Source organism: Chinchilla lanigera, unplaced genomic scaffold, assembly GCF_000276665.1.
Source record: "Chinchilla lanigera isolate Chin_1 unplaced genomic scaffold, ChiLan1.0 scaffold00061, whole genome shotgun sequence".
In the NCBI taxonomy this organism is placed as follows: domain Eukaryota; kingdom Metazoa; phylum Chordata; class Mammalia; order Rodentia; family Chinchillidae; genus Chinchilla; species Chinchilla lanigera.
In genome coordinates this window covers 13961641-13978133 of record NW_004955462.1, presented here as the reverse complement: position 1 = coordinate 13978133, position 16493 = coordinate 13961641, and the positions used below count along the sequence as shown (strand labels likewise).

Here is a 16493-nt window from a genome sequence, read left to right as displayed (position 1 = left end):
CAGCGGCAAAAGCGCCTGCCTGGCAAGCGCAAGGTCGTGAGTTCGGTTCCTGGTACCGGAGAAAAACCAAAACCAAAAAAAAAAAAAAAAAAAAAAAAAAGTGCTTATTCTATACCAAAATGAGCATGGATATTGAGTACAGATTCCAACAGGGAGTGACCTTTAAGCAGCTTTGCTGATAAGGAATGATGATACTTGGGACAGGAGAGTCATCAGAAAAGAGGTGATAAAGCACCAAAGAAGAGACTGAAAGCTGAATAGAGCATGCGTGGGAAGGTATCAGTGGTAACAGTGGCTACAGGAAGAGACTGTGCCTGTGATAGATCGTCAGCACAGAACTAACAGGCCCTCCAACCGTATTCACCCTCCTTTCTATTACCTTTTGGGAGATAATTTTCTCAAATCACATTGTTACACATCACACCACAGCTACTTGGCATATTCCATATAGATTCTGCCTAAGAAGAATGTTGGTATTCTACATGTAAAAACATCTGGGAGCATTTTAGGAAAGCCTGTCAGAAGCAGGACAGTGTATTCAAGGTGTCAAGCAGGCACTGCATGTCTCTGTGAGAACTTAAGCCCCTGGGCTGCTGGGCTCTGACACACACTGGTGACCTGTCAGTAACCGGAAGTGGAGCTCCTGGGTTGCTTGTGCCTCTAGAGATGATGATGTGGCCTGGGAATGAGACTGATTATGCTCAGAATTTAGACACACACACACACTCTTCAAGACAGAGAGATTTACTCTAAAGAATGGACTCCCATGGCTGTAGAAGCTTATTGAATCAAAAGTTTGCTGGATGGGATCTGCAGGGTGAAGACTTGGTTTGAGTCTGAATTCCCCCTTCCTCCAGGATCTTTGTTCTGTTCGGGCCTTCAGCTGATCAGATGAGTCCGCCCCGTTACTTTCCCAAGGGCCATCCGCCTGCCACACAGTCTGCTAATTTACATGTTCATCGGATTTTTAAAAACACCGTCATAGCAAGCTCTAGCACATTTGGCCAGACACCTGGGTCTAGCAGTGGTCTTTCCCAGGTGGCACAAAAGTTAGCCATCATGGGAGTAGGGAGCAGGCGGGGTAACTGTGACAGAGCTCTGGGGTGGTGGACTAGAGGTGCAGATGCCTGGACTTGAATCCTGACCCCACCACTTGGCAGCTGACCGGTCCTCAGCAAGTTCCATGCTGTCTCTGGATTTTGCTTCTCCTTTTGAGGGTGTGATGAGACAAGGCTAGCCAACAGGGCTGGGCCTGGCCTATACTATGCCTTCCGTGAGTGTTAGCTGTTTATCTCAGGTTCCAAGGCTGACTCTACAACACATGACCTTGTCCATAGTGAGCGGAGAGGACAGGGATATCTCTGAGTGTTGTCATTTATTTTATGTCAGGTCCAAGTGAAGTGATTGATCAGATGTCCTCTGGTTGCTGGGTAGTGTTATGAAGCTGAACGTATTTCAAGTGTGAGCAGTTGGGGTTACCGGTTGGCTCTGCGGTTGGAAATGCTTTCCTTTCCTGAAAGCTGCTTACTGCCTTGTCCCACTAGTGTTTCCATTCTACACCCCCCACTCACTTTTTTACCCCCTGTACATGGCTAGGAACATGTTACTTCTTTTCATAAATGCTTCCCCCAGGAGCATTTTTGACTCCACTGGGATTTTCTTCTATAATGGGGCACCTTCAGGATCCAGGGAACTGTTCGTTGACAGCTTTTGACAAGAGTCTGGCTTCCCCATTAGGGAGCCTTTCATTTAACATGTGTTTATCTTTCCAGGGGAGCAGCTCCCTGCATGGTGGGAAGCCCTTTATTGTGCAGAGGAAACTTGTTTACTCTTGGGAATTGGAAAGCGCAAGTGCTGTCTCAGCCTCGCTGTCTTCTTTGATGTCTGTCAGTGCTTTCCCTGAGTTTCAGCGGTACTTTTAATGATGTTATTCACTTTCTTTGTGTGCGCCTCCTCTCTCTCCTGCCTCTTTGCTCCCTTATTCTTTCTACTGTTCCTTACCCTGGGGGAGGTTTCTCTTTTCTGGTTTTTGGCAGCAGTCACCCTTGGCCCAGCCTGGAGCTCTGAGCCAGGTGGGGCCGCTGTTCCTGTCCTGTGCTGTTCCTCTGACCCCTCCTGGAGAGGGTCTCCTGGGAGAGAGGCTGTTCCCTTGGAAGCGCGTGCGTGGGGAGGTGGTGTCCAGCATATGCAAGACGTGCAAGGGCTTGGAACCCTAGGGAAGAATAGAGCTTCTTACAGATAAAGCTTGCATGTGTGGGTGGCGGGGGCTCTCATGTGTGTCTCTGCGGCTATGTGTCTGTCTGGGGGTAGGGAGTACCTAAATTTTACTCCCTTAGCAAAAATCTGAATACAATATCATGTTGCTAACTAGGATCCTCATGATATATATTACATTTCTAGACTTAATTTATCCCACACATGCGGATCTTTGTATCCTTTCATATACATCTTCCCTTTTATTCTCTTTTTCTATGTATTCAACTTTTTTTTAAAGATTTACATCTAAGAGAAAAAGGGTAAGCAATGAGAGGATGGATATATAAATGGCTTAACTATGGTGATCATTTCACTATGTATAAGTATACCAAACCATTATGTTCTACCTTAAATATAGAATATGTCCAATAAAAATTACAACATAAAGACTCTTGATCTAGACAGTGAACCCTTGAGGGATAACAGCTTATGATGCTGTATTATTACATCTGGATGTGAACATCCTGCTTACTCTGAATAGTGAGCTCTTTGGGCTCCTAGGTATTCCTGTTCCCTTGCAACTACTCTGGCATCTCCTCAGGTCACTGCTGCCCGGTCCCCATTTTTCATCGCCTTCATTTTAGTCACTTACTTCATTCAACAGATGTTTATCAAGTCCTTGCGAGGTGCTGGGATCAATTCAAATACTAAGACAATAAGGAGGTCACATTGAAAGCGGGGGATGCAGGATGCCACTGAGGTACAGATAAGCAAGATCACGCTGGACAGTGTAAAAGCCAGTGAGGAAAATAAAGCAGGTTAAGTAAGGGTAGGCGGGACTAAGCGTGGAAGGCAGAATAGGTTCAAGGTTAAAGGCACCAACCCTGGAGCCAGAATTCCAGGCTTCAAGCCCCCTCTGGTCTCACCCACTATGTGGCTTAGTTTCTTTATCGGTCACACAGGGACAGTGTTAGTACCTACTTCTTAGCATGGTCATGATAAGTGAGTTAGTACATCCAGAACAAAGTAAGCTCCACTTAAGTTTAACTGGTTACTGATGCAGTTTTGAGGCAAAGTATAGCTGTGTCAAGCACTTTTGGACTGAGCTGTTAACCCTTTCTCTCCATAGCAGCACCTGTGCAAACCAAAATTCTGCATTTACCCAGTAGAAACTATTTGTGGTAACCTTGTAACACTGAACAGCACTGCAGAAAACTCCCATCCGCGCATTGTTCTGTCAACACATTTGTGACCCCCGGACTTGGCACGGACTACTTTGCCTTTCAGCAGTCCTTCTTGTCCCCAGCTTCCTTCTCAGTGAATGACAGCCTCCAGTCCAAGGCTGACCCTTTCATCTGCATTTGCGCTCTGCCAATCTCACTCCTTCCCAACCCTTGAGGTATCTCATGCTCCCGAATCTTCTACTGGGCCTGATTTTTCCTTCTGCTGCAGATAAATAAGGTTAAGTCATATTTTCATATTAAAAACAACAAAACGCAAACCTTGCTTGTCCCGGTGTCTCTCTCTCTAGCGTATGATATTATTCCTCTCCTTTCTTTGATGGCCACACTTCATGTAAATTTAACTATGTTCAATGCCTGCCTCCTTATTTTCACTCTGCTCCTGCCATTAGTTCTTTAGCTCCCAGTGATCTGCCATTTTTTGCCCTGCCAACTCTTCCTGAAATTCCCAGGCAACATTAGGAAAGTGTCAGCCTTTGTCTATAGGAACCACCCCTCGAAATGGGGTGTTCATCTTTCACAGTCTCTGGGGATCCTCCCCACATAGTCGTTCCCTTTGTTCTCTGCTAGCTGCCTTTCAGCAGGCTCCTCTTCTGCCTTTCCTGGACTTGGTCCCTGGGTTCTCTTCTGACTCCCATGATTTTTACAAATATCTGTCTCCAGGCCAGACCTTTTCCTGAATTTTTATTCCTGTACTTTTTATGACAGTTATACAACACCCTGTATGACTTAAGAAACAGACTTTTATTTCTCAGCCTTGGAGGCTGACAAGTCCATTCACTTCCTAGTGCAGGTGTCTCCTGGCATACACACAGCTGCTATCTCCTGTGTTTCTCGTGCTATAGAGGAAGATCTCTTCATGTCTCTTCTTATAAGGGCACCAATCCCATCATGTGGGCTTCACTCTGGTGATCTAATTACCTCCCAAAGGCCCCATATCCAAATACCATCACATAAGGAGTTAAGTCTTCAATATATGAAATTTGAGTGGATACAAACATGCAGTCCATAACACATAGCCAGCGATGTGATAGTATTTCCTTTTGACTCTTACAATGCACTCTCACAATTTCAGCAGGTTTAAAACTTGCACTCCTCCTCTTACTTACAATCCTACTCCCACTGGATTCTTCCTGTAGGATGCCAGTTTCCACCAAGACACCTAAATCAGAAATTTGAAAACTCATCCCACACAACACCCTCAGACCACAGACGATTGCTTTGCTATCCCTGTGATTTCTGACACCCAAGGATCTCTCAAATCTGTCTTCTCTCTTCTGTTTCACTGCTACCTCTCATAGGTCTCCCATGGAGTGTTACAGGGTCTTATTCTTTTTGGGTCTATCATCTGCAGCATCTGTAGAGTGAAATTTTAGAGTAAAAATCTTTTGATGCTCTCTGCTTTCAATCTGTCCTGACTCTTCTTGGTCAAGTTCTTCCCTGTGGAACTGTTGGTGGTGCCTATGACCTACCATGGGTTTTTGTACCACTTTTTCTTTTTTCTTTCTTTTTTTTGTTTTTGGTACCAGAAATCAAACTCAAGACCTTGCACTCATCAGGCGGGTGCTGTGCCACTGAGCTATATCCCTGGCCCCTATGTGCCACTTTTCCTTTGCACCTGCCTTGCCCTCTGCCTGGAATGCCTCCCGTCCCCTCCCTGCCCCACACCCGCTGCATCACCTGCCTTAGCTGGTGAACCTCCTTCAGGAGCTGTTTCTCCTCTGCACAGCCCCATGAGCCCCCACCTGTTAGGTGTTTCTCTGTTGTCTTGCATCTTAGCTATCTCTTTGGTAGGTAATATACCCACAGGCCACAGCTGTGGGTTACATGTGTTTCCCGCACAAGGCTGAAAAGCACTAAAAACACAGATTTTGCTTATTAATATTTATGTTCAGTGTCCTTAATAAATGCTTATTGAATAAAGGAACAAAATAAACATTTGTCTAAAGGCTTCTAGTTACTGTTTCATGTACCAGTAGAAATAGTTGAAATAAGCAGTTCAGAAAGCAGCATGGTTAACCCCCTCTCCCAATCCTGGCTGTACCCCTCTTGGTCATAATTTGGAAGCTATAAAGCCCCATTGCATAAGTTCCCTATAGTTTGTAGGGTTTTCAGGCCTTTTTGTGGCCCTCAGACTTGTGAGTGCTGGGGCAGTTGCGGATCCTGAATCTCCGTCTTTATCTGATGGGACCTGAAGAAGCCCTTTAGCTGTGAGGCCCTCCTCTGGGTCTAGTCTTCTGGAAAATAGGCACACACTCTGCAGAGGCTATGGTACCTTCCCTTTCCTAGTTCTAACCAATCTGCTCTATATTGATCTGCACCCATTAAGTGAAGAAGACTCCAAATGTGATCATCCAAGCACCAGCTGGGTGGCAGGAAGCTTCTCAGAAAGGGTCCCAGAGTTTGCGGTTTTGGAGTTCACCAGTACAAACAGAATGGCTGAGCAGTTTGGGTTTTTAAGGCTCCCTCAGAGATAGGGCTAGAACCTGAGAGGTTTGCTCATCCTACCAGCGCTTCTGAGCTTTTGATGCAGACCTTTTTAATCTTCATTATTTGGATCTGGGATAGACTGGGGGGAGGCAGCCTCCCCCTGTAGCCTAATCCCCTGTTTTACTACCCTGTCACAACGCTATTTCCTTTGTTGGTATTTATGGACACCTTAGAGCCAGATTCTTAGGAGACAGATGAATGGGACACAACCCTGACCTCAAGTCCTGAAGGGAAGCGGGTTGGCCAGGGCATCTTCAATGTCATGTGCCAGCTGCACAGGGAGCTATGGGAACCCAGCTCTACCTGATGGTGGCTAGAAACCTTCTGCTCAGATGAATGCACATTTCACTCTGATGAGTACTAGACAGCCATAAAGGACCAAATGCTCAATTCTCAGCACCATCTACCTACTGAAAACCATCCCTGAAAAAATCACCATCATTCCTCTCTGCCCTTGGGCTCACGATGATCAATTGTCAAGATCGCTTCTGGGTGCAGGCTGTTCTGTGTTCCCTGCCTGCTGGCACATGAAGGAGCAGAGGAGCTGCTCCCCCAGGCAAATCAGGGCCATCCTTTCTATTAAATGCCTTGTGCTCTGCAACAGGCTGTCTTCCCAGTTCTTGGAGGAGGCAGGAAGAAAAATAAGCATGCTAATGACTTGAAATACCAGGCTTATCCCTGCAGATGACTGGTGTGAATTTGCATAGGAAGAATTCCTAGAACCACTTGTTCTGCAAGGCAAGCGCTCACATGACTGACGCCCGGTTGCCTGGGCTGGACTCCGCACTGGGACGTCAGCTCTCTGTGTTTCCTGTTTGTGGCAGCCTGCTCTATTCTCCAGCTGGTGTTTGGTCTCTGAAAACTTTCAAGAAATTCGTTTCGAAGACAAGAGTGATGGACCTAAACTTAAACACAGAACAGTAAAATATTTCCTGTGAAATGCTCAGGAACTATCAGGTATTTGTAGAGAGTCCAAGAAAGAGAGAGGAACAATGACCGAGAATTGAGCATCTGGTCCTTTATGGCTGTCTAGTACTCATTAGAGTGAAATGTGCATTCATATGATCAGAAGGTTTCTATCCACCATCAGGTAGAGCTGGGTTCCCATGGCTCCCTGTGCAGGACTTTGGTTTGACATTGAGCAGTATGCTATGTTTGTGATCAAGGACATGGGAAAGGAAGAAAAGTGGGAAGTAAAATACCCGGATAAGGAGCATGGAAAAGGAGCCATCTCTGTCTTCTCTCACCTCACCCAGCTCCCGCAGGCCTCTTCTGGCATCTGCTCCTGGCTCTGAAGGCTGCTGACACTGTGTTAGGAGGGGCTCAGATCTCCCTGCCCTCCCTCCTCCATCTTGGAACCCTACCTGTGCCTCACACTGATCCTCTACTGTAGCTCAAGTAGCTGGGCCAAGTGAAAGAGGTGCCTTGCTCCTTCCTTGACTGCTCATTCAGGGCCTGTCCTGGGCAAGACTCCACGTCTCTGACTTCCACACAGCATGGTTTCCCTGGGCTGCATTCCATTCTAGAGGTGAAGGACGTGATGGCCGTCATACCCCTGCCTTCCAGAACCCCCACACCTCACGGGTAGAAACATACTAGCCTGGCAAAGCTGACATAGCCAGGCTTGAGAAGAGTTTCCCTTTACTTCTGCACTTTACACAGCTCTTAAAGTGGGAATATGTTTTTGAGTTGGAAAGGTTCTTTAATGTAGTTAAATGAAAAGATGTGTGAAAGTGCTATGAAGTCCTGGGGTTAACATAATTGAAATTTTAGGTAAGGAGGGCATTGCTCTTGAATGTCACTATTCCCTTCCCTGTTGTCCCTCCAGGCCGCCAGCTCACTGGAGCCGAGAGGGCCTCCACAGCCACCGCGGAGGAGACTGACATTGATGCCGTGGAGGTCCCACTCCCAGGGAATGACGTCCTGGAATTCAGCCGAGGTGTAACCGACCTGGATGCTGTAGGGAAGGAAGGAGGCTCCCACTCAGACTCCAAGGTAGGCAGGGGCTGGCGCGTGCAGGTGGTCTGTACATGCGTGTCCCTGCTACCTCGGAGAGTGACCCTTGTCACACCGTCAGCCTCAGCTTCAAGCCATCAGAGCTGCTTCCTAGCTCCTGCTGCTCAGCTTCAGAGTCAGGCACTCCACAGCACAGTGGCTGTGCTGGAGCGTGTTTCATGGCCTCTGAGAGGGGCCTGACGTCTGTAGATTTGGTCCCCATGTGCCACACTAGACACTGCCGTGTGTCGGGATCCTGTGGGGTTCATTTCTGATGTGCGCTGTGCTACCAGGATCCCACCAGTCTGTGATTTCTTTCTTCTCCCTGCACAGCAGCATCGCATCTCTGCACAGTATTGGTGCAGGGCTGGTCCTGGCACATGCACATGATCCACATAATCCCCCCGGCTTAGCTGAAAGAGCCATGTCTGTTTAGGCTCCTCTGTGTGCTCTGGTGGTTGTGTGCCTTTGATGCTACTGTGTAATGACACTGCTGAGTTTGGAAACTGGCCCACTGCATGCTAGAAGCCTAGAGACTACCTTAGGACAGGCATCATCCGCTTCAGCCTAGCAGCCTAGCAGCCAAGGTGAAGCATTCAGAGTTCCTAATATGATCCAGATTTAAAAACTAAGAATTTAGCTATGTGTGGTAGTACAGGGCTATAGTCCCAGCACTCTGGGAGGCTGAGGCAGGAGAACTGCAATTCTGAGCCCAGCCTGGGCAACTTAGCATGACCCTGTTTCAAAATGAAAAGTAGGGGGGTTAAGGGTGGTGGTATATCTCAGTGTGAGTTCAATCCATAGTGCCATGCTTACATATATACACAAAAAACAACAAGGAACCTGAGACCAAATTTAAACTTGAGGACAGCTAAACACAAAATCCCAGAAAGAACATTGCTGACCAATAGCTATCCCCTTAGATTCGCAGCCAGCTCACTGCCCTTTCCTCACCCTGAATATGCCTCAGGTGGAGGCTGTCAGACCAGCTCATCAAAAGAAGTCTGGGCAGTTAGGAGGATAGTAGCTGATGTTCTCTTGGGTACCTGGTTAATCCTCGACCAGGGACAGTGACCCTCTGTGCCTGGATGCCATCCTCTTGGATATCTGAAGAGGGATCATGTACAGAACCACGAGAAATGAAATAAGTTACCCTGCCATTGAACCCTGGCATAGGCACTGCCTTTGTAGCAGCCTTAGTAAAAGTGTCCGGCAGGAGGAGGAGCCAGAGATGGCTATCATCTAACATTCTGTGTCCAAATGTTCCTCCCTGGTGGTTTTCACTATGCAATATGATGGAGGAGGGCAGGAGGCAGCTACCCCTCACCTGGCCTCTTCCTCCAGTGCCCAATTCATGAGAAACATCGAGGAGGTGCAAAATGAAGGAACAGATTGAGTTGCCCCCTCTTTTTCTCACAGTGGGGTGGTAGAGAGATATGTTTATAGAAATAGACTCAAAGAACTCTCAGTAGGGTATGACAGGGAAGCAGTGAGTAAGAGATGGGATCAGAGCAGCTACCGACTTTCCATCACATGAGATCAGTCACAGAGGTGTTCAGATACACCAGACTGTGGGGTCTGCACATAGGCAGCTACACGGCTTCCTCCCCAAAGCCCCATCCGGTCCATCTCTGGCTCATGTGCTCTAGGTAGGCCATCTCACTCTGCCCGTGCCCGTGTCATGAAGAGTACAGAGTCTTAAGGCGGCCCTGCCCCAGTGTCACATCCTGTCTTCTCTTCTCCTTTAGGTCTCACCTCACCCTCAGGACCCCATGCTGACAGCCTCGCCCCACATGCTGCTGCCCTCCTCGATCTCGAAGCCACCGGGCTTGGGCACTGGGACACCGCTGTCCACCCACCACCAGATGCAGCTCCTCCAGCAGCTCCTCCAGCAGCAGCAGCAGCAGACACAAGTGGCTGTGGCCCAGGTTCTCCTTAGCCTCCTCCCTACTTCACAGGCTCCACTTTCATGGGCTTGACGCACCTTCCCTAGCAAGGGGCTCAGGGCAGGTTTAAATCTAGGGAGCCATAAGGAATCGCTCATGCTATTGGATCATTGCTTTTTGGGGAGTTGGGGAAGTGGAGGGGCTGGGGGGAAGAGATAGGGGATGCAAGTGAAATGGAAAGACACATTTTGGTTTTCCCTGTATCCCCCGCTCTGAGTTGGGCTTGGCTGGCTTGGCTGGATGTGTTGGATAATGACATGAACTTACCAAGGAAAAAGATGCACACAACTTCACCCTTCCTTTCCTACCTTGTTTGTCTGGTGTCTGAGTTGGAAAAGGATGCTTTGGGAGTCAGGACAAGTGAGACTTTAAGATACCACTTTAAAAACAGCCAAAAGTTTAAATTTGTGCCGAACATCCTTGCAAAGACTACTTACTTCCCTGGCATCTCAACTTCCTTGTCCATAGCAGGTGTCCAAGCCTCCACCTGTGATTTCCTTATTCCAGGCAGTATTTGATGCCTTACTAGCCTTGAAATTCATTATAATGAGATTGAGTTTGTAGAAATTTAGGTAGAGTTTTTGAGCCGTATTGAGAAGAATTGGCTTACTTCTTAAGATCAAGGTGGTATTGTGTCTTGAAGGCTTGTTGGGCTACTGCTACTTAGTAGGAGAGAGGTGAGCTGATTTCCCTTCCAGCTATTGTAGAGATTCCTCCTGTTTGCTTTCTGTGGAGGGCACTGCAGTCCACATCTTCCTTGAACTTAGGAATCTGGGCTTTATCTCTACCTGTACAATTGGGAGTGGTGAAGACACATTCATCCAATGCGCTTAAAAGTCTAAATCCTGAAGTCAGAGTCAGGTAGGCTAAGCACCTGAGTGGGTGGATGAAGATAATTAGGAGAATGAGGCAGTCAGGATTTGGGAGAACTGATGAGAGGACTGGAAGTGCAGCTGCAGGTACAGGCATTCTAGATCCACTTGGCCAGACTGGCTGCTTGGTTTTCTGCATCCTAAAATTCAAGGTGCAGAGTCCTGCAGAGTATTTGTGATCTTCATTGTATCCTCTCCTTACTCTTCCTGGCTCCTAGGGAGGAGTGAATCCCACAGGCAGAACTGTCCTTTCCAACGGTGGTGCATGCCCTGACCAGATCTGCTGTGACTTGGCCTTGGAAAGGCCTTCTTGTAACCTTCTCCACCAGACTGGGCCTGAGACACCAGCCTCATGCAAGACTTTGGCACCCAGTTTCAGAAGAGTTGAACCAGTGGGACATTGTTCCCAAGGAACTAGAGCCTTTAAAAAAAATTCTGACTGTGAAACCAAAGGAAATGTGGTGGTGCTTCTAGGGGCTTTGCAGATGTTTCCCAGACAGTAATAGAAAGGAGGGAATATCATTAGTTGCTTCTTATATTTGGAGAAAAAAAATCAGTCCTCTTTGTCAAAAGAATTCATTTCCTATGGCTAATGATGGTATGCCAGTCTGAGGGTCCCCCCTTCCCTTCCCTAGCGTGATGGATGACAGGAGCACAAAGCCGGAGTGCTCCAGCACTAAGACACATCATTTCCAAAAGTTTCCCATTGAATAGAATCTATTCTCCAACCATAATTCTTTTTCTCTTATGGCATATCAATTGCCAAGTAATTATTATTTATCTAAGACTAGGCTTGATGCATATTCATGATATTACATTATCAGAAAAGCCTTCTTTCTGATGATTTGGAGTCACTACTAAGTATTTAAGAAAAACTATTTGCAAGTGTGTAATCAACACGCAAGAGTGCTGTGGCAGTTGAAGGAAGCACTGAGTCTACAAAGCAGTAGGACCTGTACCTTATCACAGGTCTGCCACAGCCAGCATGTAACCCTAGAGTGGTTTTCTGGCACGGACTCAAGCATCTGTTTCCGAGGGCCTGCTGAGCCCAGCCCTGTTTTAATTGCCTTTCTCTATTTATTTATTTATTTATTTTTTGGTTTTTCTCCAGTACCAGGAACCGAACTCACGACCTTGTGCTTGCCAGGCAGGCGCTTTTGCCGTTTAGCTAAATCCCCAGCCCTTAATTGCCTTTCTCTAGAAGACAGTGAGTACAGGAGAAGCGAACAGTGTGCTGCCTGGGGTTTGCACTATGAGCCGCTCTCAGCCTTAGCCTCTCATTCCTTTGGAATCTGTTGGATGTAGCAGACAGTGCCCTGCTTGGCTCTCAGTTCAAGCGGCGACATGATGAAAGGCCACCAAAGAGCCACCATTGAGCATCCATGTCCTGACTTTGGATAGAGCAGTGGATTTCCAGGCTCTTCAGATAAGACATGACCTTGAGGTCTTCTGATAGCTTCTTGGACATACTCCTCTCCCCCTCTCTGTGTCCCCATCAGGCACCCTCTCCCTGCCTCTCTTCTGTCTGCGTCTTGCTTTTGTAGGCAGAGTATCGTCCCTTAGCTGGCTTGCCCGCAGGTGGATTTGGTCTGAAACCAGCCTTCAATTAGACGTTTCTTTGCAAACTCTTTCATCCACTCTCTTTGTAGTATTTGACCCAAGGGCTTTTTTTCATTAGGATCTATGTCCTTGAGGAAAACAATTAAGCAAGATATATAAGTGGTTAACAGGTCATCTTAGCATCTTTGACATAAATCAACTACAGCAAGTATGGTTTGAAATAAACCAACTACGGCAAGTCTGGTTTCTCTGCCTGAGCAGTACAGATTCCAGTTTCTAGTACGAGGTCAGGTTGTACTTGTTCTGTCAGACTCTCCTGCCAGCAAAAAGCAGAGTTCTATCTTTCTTCATTAAACTACTAGCAGTCCCTAGAATTTTAATAAGTAAAACTGTGACTTCAGCATTTCAGGTGGGAGCATATCTTTCCTTTCTCTGTGAGCATCCAAGATCTCCTGTGTTGCTCCTGAATAAAATTCTAAGGTTAAAGCCCCAGTTTCTGCAGATAGGTGTCGTCTTGGGGTCACCTGTTGCATTATTTATGTCTCCTGCCCCGTGTGCTCTCACGGGCCAGTCTAGTTCTGAGCTTGCCATTGGGACCAGACTTAAGTCTCTTCCACAGTGTTTGCATTTTGTCTAAGCCCTCAAGACCTCTCCCAGGCTTAACCTAAATTTGTTCAGAGCTGGTCTTGAAGGGACCTGCCCAGGCCTTAAAGGTATAGAGATAAAGGAGGTGTTCAACTGACTCTTTAAGTATTTCCAGACCAAACCTCAGTGTGTAAATAGTGAATTAACCAAGTCCTTCTGACCTGTTCTCCCAACCCAGCATGAGGCCTGCCTGGCTGCACAAGCTTCCTGCTTTTGGATAGACCTGAAGTTCAAGGGTGTGAATGAGATTTGAGCCATGCCTTGAACCTAAGCTGGGATAGAGCTGGTGCCTGCATGGCTGTGGGCTGGGCCTACATGCCTCCTAAATGGATCTGGGCATTGTGGCTGGCTGGCAACAATTAAGTAGGCCAGGTCTGCTCACAACTTGCCAATTCGTGACCTAGCTCATGGGGAAATGTTAGTGTAACTCATTGCTATTTAAAGATTTTCCTTCTACCTGCTGCCACTTCTGCTTGTTTAGGAACAAGTGATTGGCTGTTTATGCTTCGCCTTTGTGTGTGTGATAGCTAGTTAGAGCAACGGTGCTGACAGTGCTGCACATCCCCACCGCAGGCCCTAGATTTAGCATCTGTCCCTGTGGCTTTTCCCAGTCCCCAGCACCTTGGTGTGCACCACCCGTATCCCTGCCATATGCATGGCAAGACAGTGCCAATGCCGCCTGCCTCTGCTTACATGTCTGGTGTGTGTGTGTGGGCAAATTGCTCTGGTTCTCTCCACTGCCATTTCCATGTGCCCACTGCTCCCTAACTTCAGCCTGGCCCTGCCCCCACTTCTGATGGAGGAGCTGGAGTCCAGGCAAGTAGGCTGGAGAGTGAGTGGTCTGATGTTGCTGGGTGGGTGGAGGGTGGGTGTCAGAACTGTGGGAAGTGGTACAAAGCTGGAGGGCGCAGGGTTGAACTGATGCATGTTGCACTGTGACCAGAATGCAGACAGAAATGGACGCCAGCACTGAGGATGGCCTCAGGGCCAGATCACTGAGTGCTGTGTCCTGACTTTGTCTGTGAGTGCAGTAGTCATTGCCAAAGATGACACAGCTCTGGAGAGGAGACACTAACATGTGCCTTTGCAGAAAAGAATATGCTCTCCTTTCATAAAGGTGTTTCTTTGAAAGAAAAGTGTCCTAAATACAAATGAAGATCCCATCTGGGAGGGAGGAAGGTGGTACATTCTGCCCCTGTCCTATGAAATGGGAAACAAAGCACAGAGACCCATAGCACGAGCCTCGACAAAGGCTGGGAGGAAGGCTGCCTCATTTCAGGGCTTCAAGTTCACGTCACAGTTTGAAGAAGTACAGGCCGTTTGCTCTCCGCTTGGCCTGGTTTGGATTCTCCTGTAGCACAGCCTTCTGCAGCTGAGGTTTGAGTCTTATGCCTGGTGCCACTTCTGACAGGTGCAGAAAGATAAGGGCTCATTAATGTCAGTTTGGGGCAGTGGCAACAGGATGTGCTTTCCACGTTCTCAGGGTTTGAAAACACCTGAAATGAGCTAACTGCATTCACAGAGGTAAAATTCTTATGTAATCTGGGACAAGGCACACTCAAACTCAAGAGCAGTTTCTCATGGCACTTAGATTTGTGACGGGAACATTTGATTCAAGGGTCTCTTTTTACATGTTGATAGCATTCTATTGTTGGAACTTGGATGCCTGTCAAAGAAGCTTCCTTCTTTTTTCCTCTGGCTTCTGTAAGAAGTAACCACTTAAATTCCTTCATCCTCAACTCTAATTCTCAGATATCACAGTGGGGAACTGGAGACTTTTCTTCAGTGGGCCTTTAGCAAGTGGCCTCTAGTAATGACCGCTGGGTCCAACTGTCTGTGGAACTGACTATCTGAGCCCCTAGCCAGCCCTGTGAGTTGACAGATGGGGAAGCTGAGGTTCAAGGGGAAGTGACGTACCTACAGTTGCCTAGGTACTGCATCATGGTGCTGTTGAATGTCTGGTTCTGTTGGGATGTTTAGATTGAGGGTTAGGGACTTAAGTCTATAGCATGTGGGCAGGGAGCCCTCATACCACCCAGCCCGTGGTATGCAGGATTCTCTGCTTTTTTGTTTACATCCGCTGAAAACTTGGCTCCATGTTTCTGCCCGACATTTCTGTTTCCAAAGAAAATAGAAAATGAATCATTAACAATTCTACTTGTTTAGTAGATTCCTGTCGATGAAACTCTTAATTGGAATAAGTAATAGTACCAGCAGATGGAGGGTTGACTGGCTCCTTCCTCTGCTGGCACATGTGGGGGTTTCTCACAGCACCTGCCCTATTCCTTGATTCAGTAGGATTTGGGGAACTCCCTGGTAAAATATCTCCATTCCTTCATTTCCAAGGAAGATAAAGGTTTAAAGCCTCCCTGTACCTTACACCCAAATTAAAATGTTATTGGCACTTTTTTTTTCTGTTCCCTGCCCTCTCCAGATCTTTCTTTGGTTTAAAAGAGGCTGGAATGTTGACCAAAATGCCAGTTCTGTCCTTAGCAATGCTTTTTGGAGGACAGATTTACTTAAGATTCCTCAGGCATCATCTCCCTGGGGGAAGGATCGGCCTACCCTTAGGGAGCCACTAATAGAAAGTGGCAGCTAATCTCATTAGTGGCTCCACTTGGTTAGTAGAAAAGCCAACTGCAAGGGCAGGTCCTCAAATCTGGCCAGAGGGGGAAGCAGCCACTACATCCAAGAGTATAGTTTCCCTAATACTGGCTTCCAGGAGGGGCAGGTATGCGGGCCACTAGGTGCTTCAGTCAGACTTAGTACGACTGTGCGGCGGTGATGGTCATTGAAAAAAGGTGACTCTGTGAAGCACACTGATTTATAGGCACCTAGAACATCTATTGCTGAGCAAGAGGATCAGCGAACGTGACTGCCTCCTACCATCTTTCTTCTCCTCTCCACACCCCATCTATCCAGACCCTGTGCCCTTTGTCCACACCATGCTTCTGGTCTAAGAAAACGCTTTGCCCCATAAACTGCCTTGGTCCAGATCCCCAAACTTATTAGTTCCCTTTCTTCAGGGACCTCCTGAAACCCTCTCCACAGACTCCTTTTTCACCTCCTAGCACAAGAATCATATATGTGTGGACATTATTATTGGTCAGGTGACTCAGTTCCCTCAAGCCAGAGGCCTGATATACACTGGTACCTTGGTTCATGAACTGAATTCTTTCCACGATCCCGGTCACAAAACGAATTGGTTGCAAATAGAATCAACTTTCCCCATAAGGTCAACATTGAATCTAACCATTGAATTTGATTTGATTCACGACCAACTCAATTTTCGACCAGAATTGTGGAAAAAATTAAGTTTGTAAATCAAAGTACCACTATTGCCCCATCCCCTCCCATGAATTCTGTCTCACAGGAGGATCACATGCCCAGAGCAGGTGGTTAGAGGTCACTGGCTGGGAGCCTGCTCAGGATGCTTTGCCCGCTGTTCTTCCCTAAGAAGGTCATGAATTGATGAGGGGCTTCCTGTAGATGATCTACCTCAGGTCTCTGATGATGTCAGAGGCGGCCCTGCTGTGAGTGTCTCAGCA

At 47.3% G+C, this 16493-nt stretch overlaps 1 protein-coding gene across 1 annotated transcript in view; it reads left to right on the top strand.

The window, feature by feature from the left end:
- LOC102014428 (carboxyl-terminal PDZ ligand of neuronal nitric oxide synthase protein) overlaps positions 1-16493 on the top strand; it is a gene marked incomplete at its 5' end in the record, with an annotated part of 301429 nt that overhangs the window by 265172 nt on the left and 19764 nt on the right. The window contains 2 exon segments of the mRNA XM_005398278.2: positions 7756-7922; positions 9671-9850. Coding sequence (XP_005398335.1) covers positions 7756-7922; positions 9671-9850 — 347 coding nt within the window.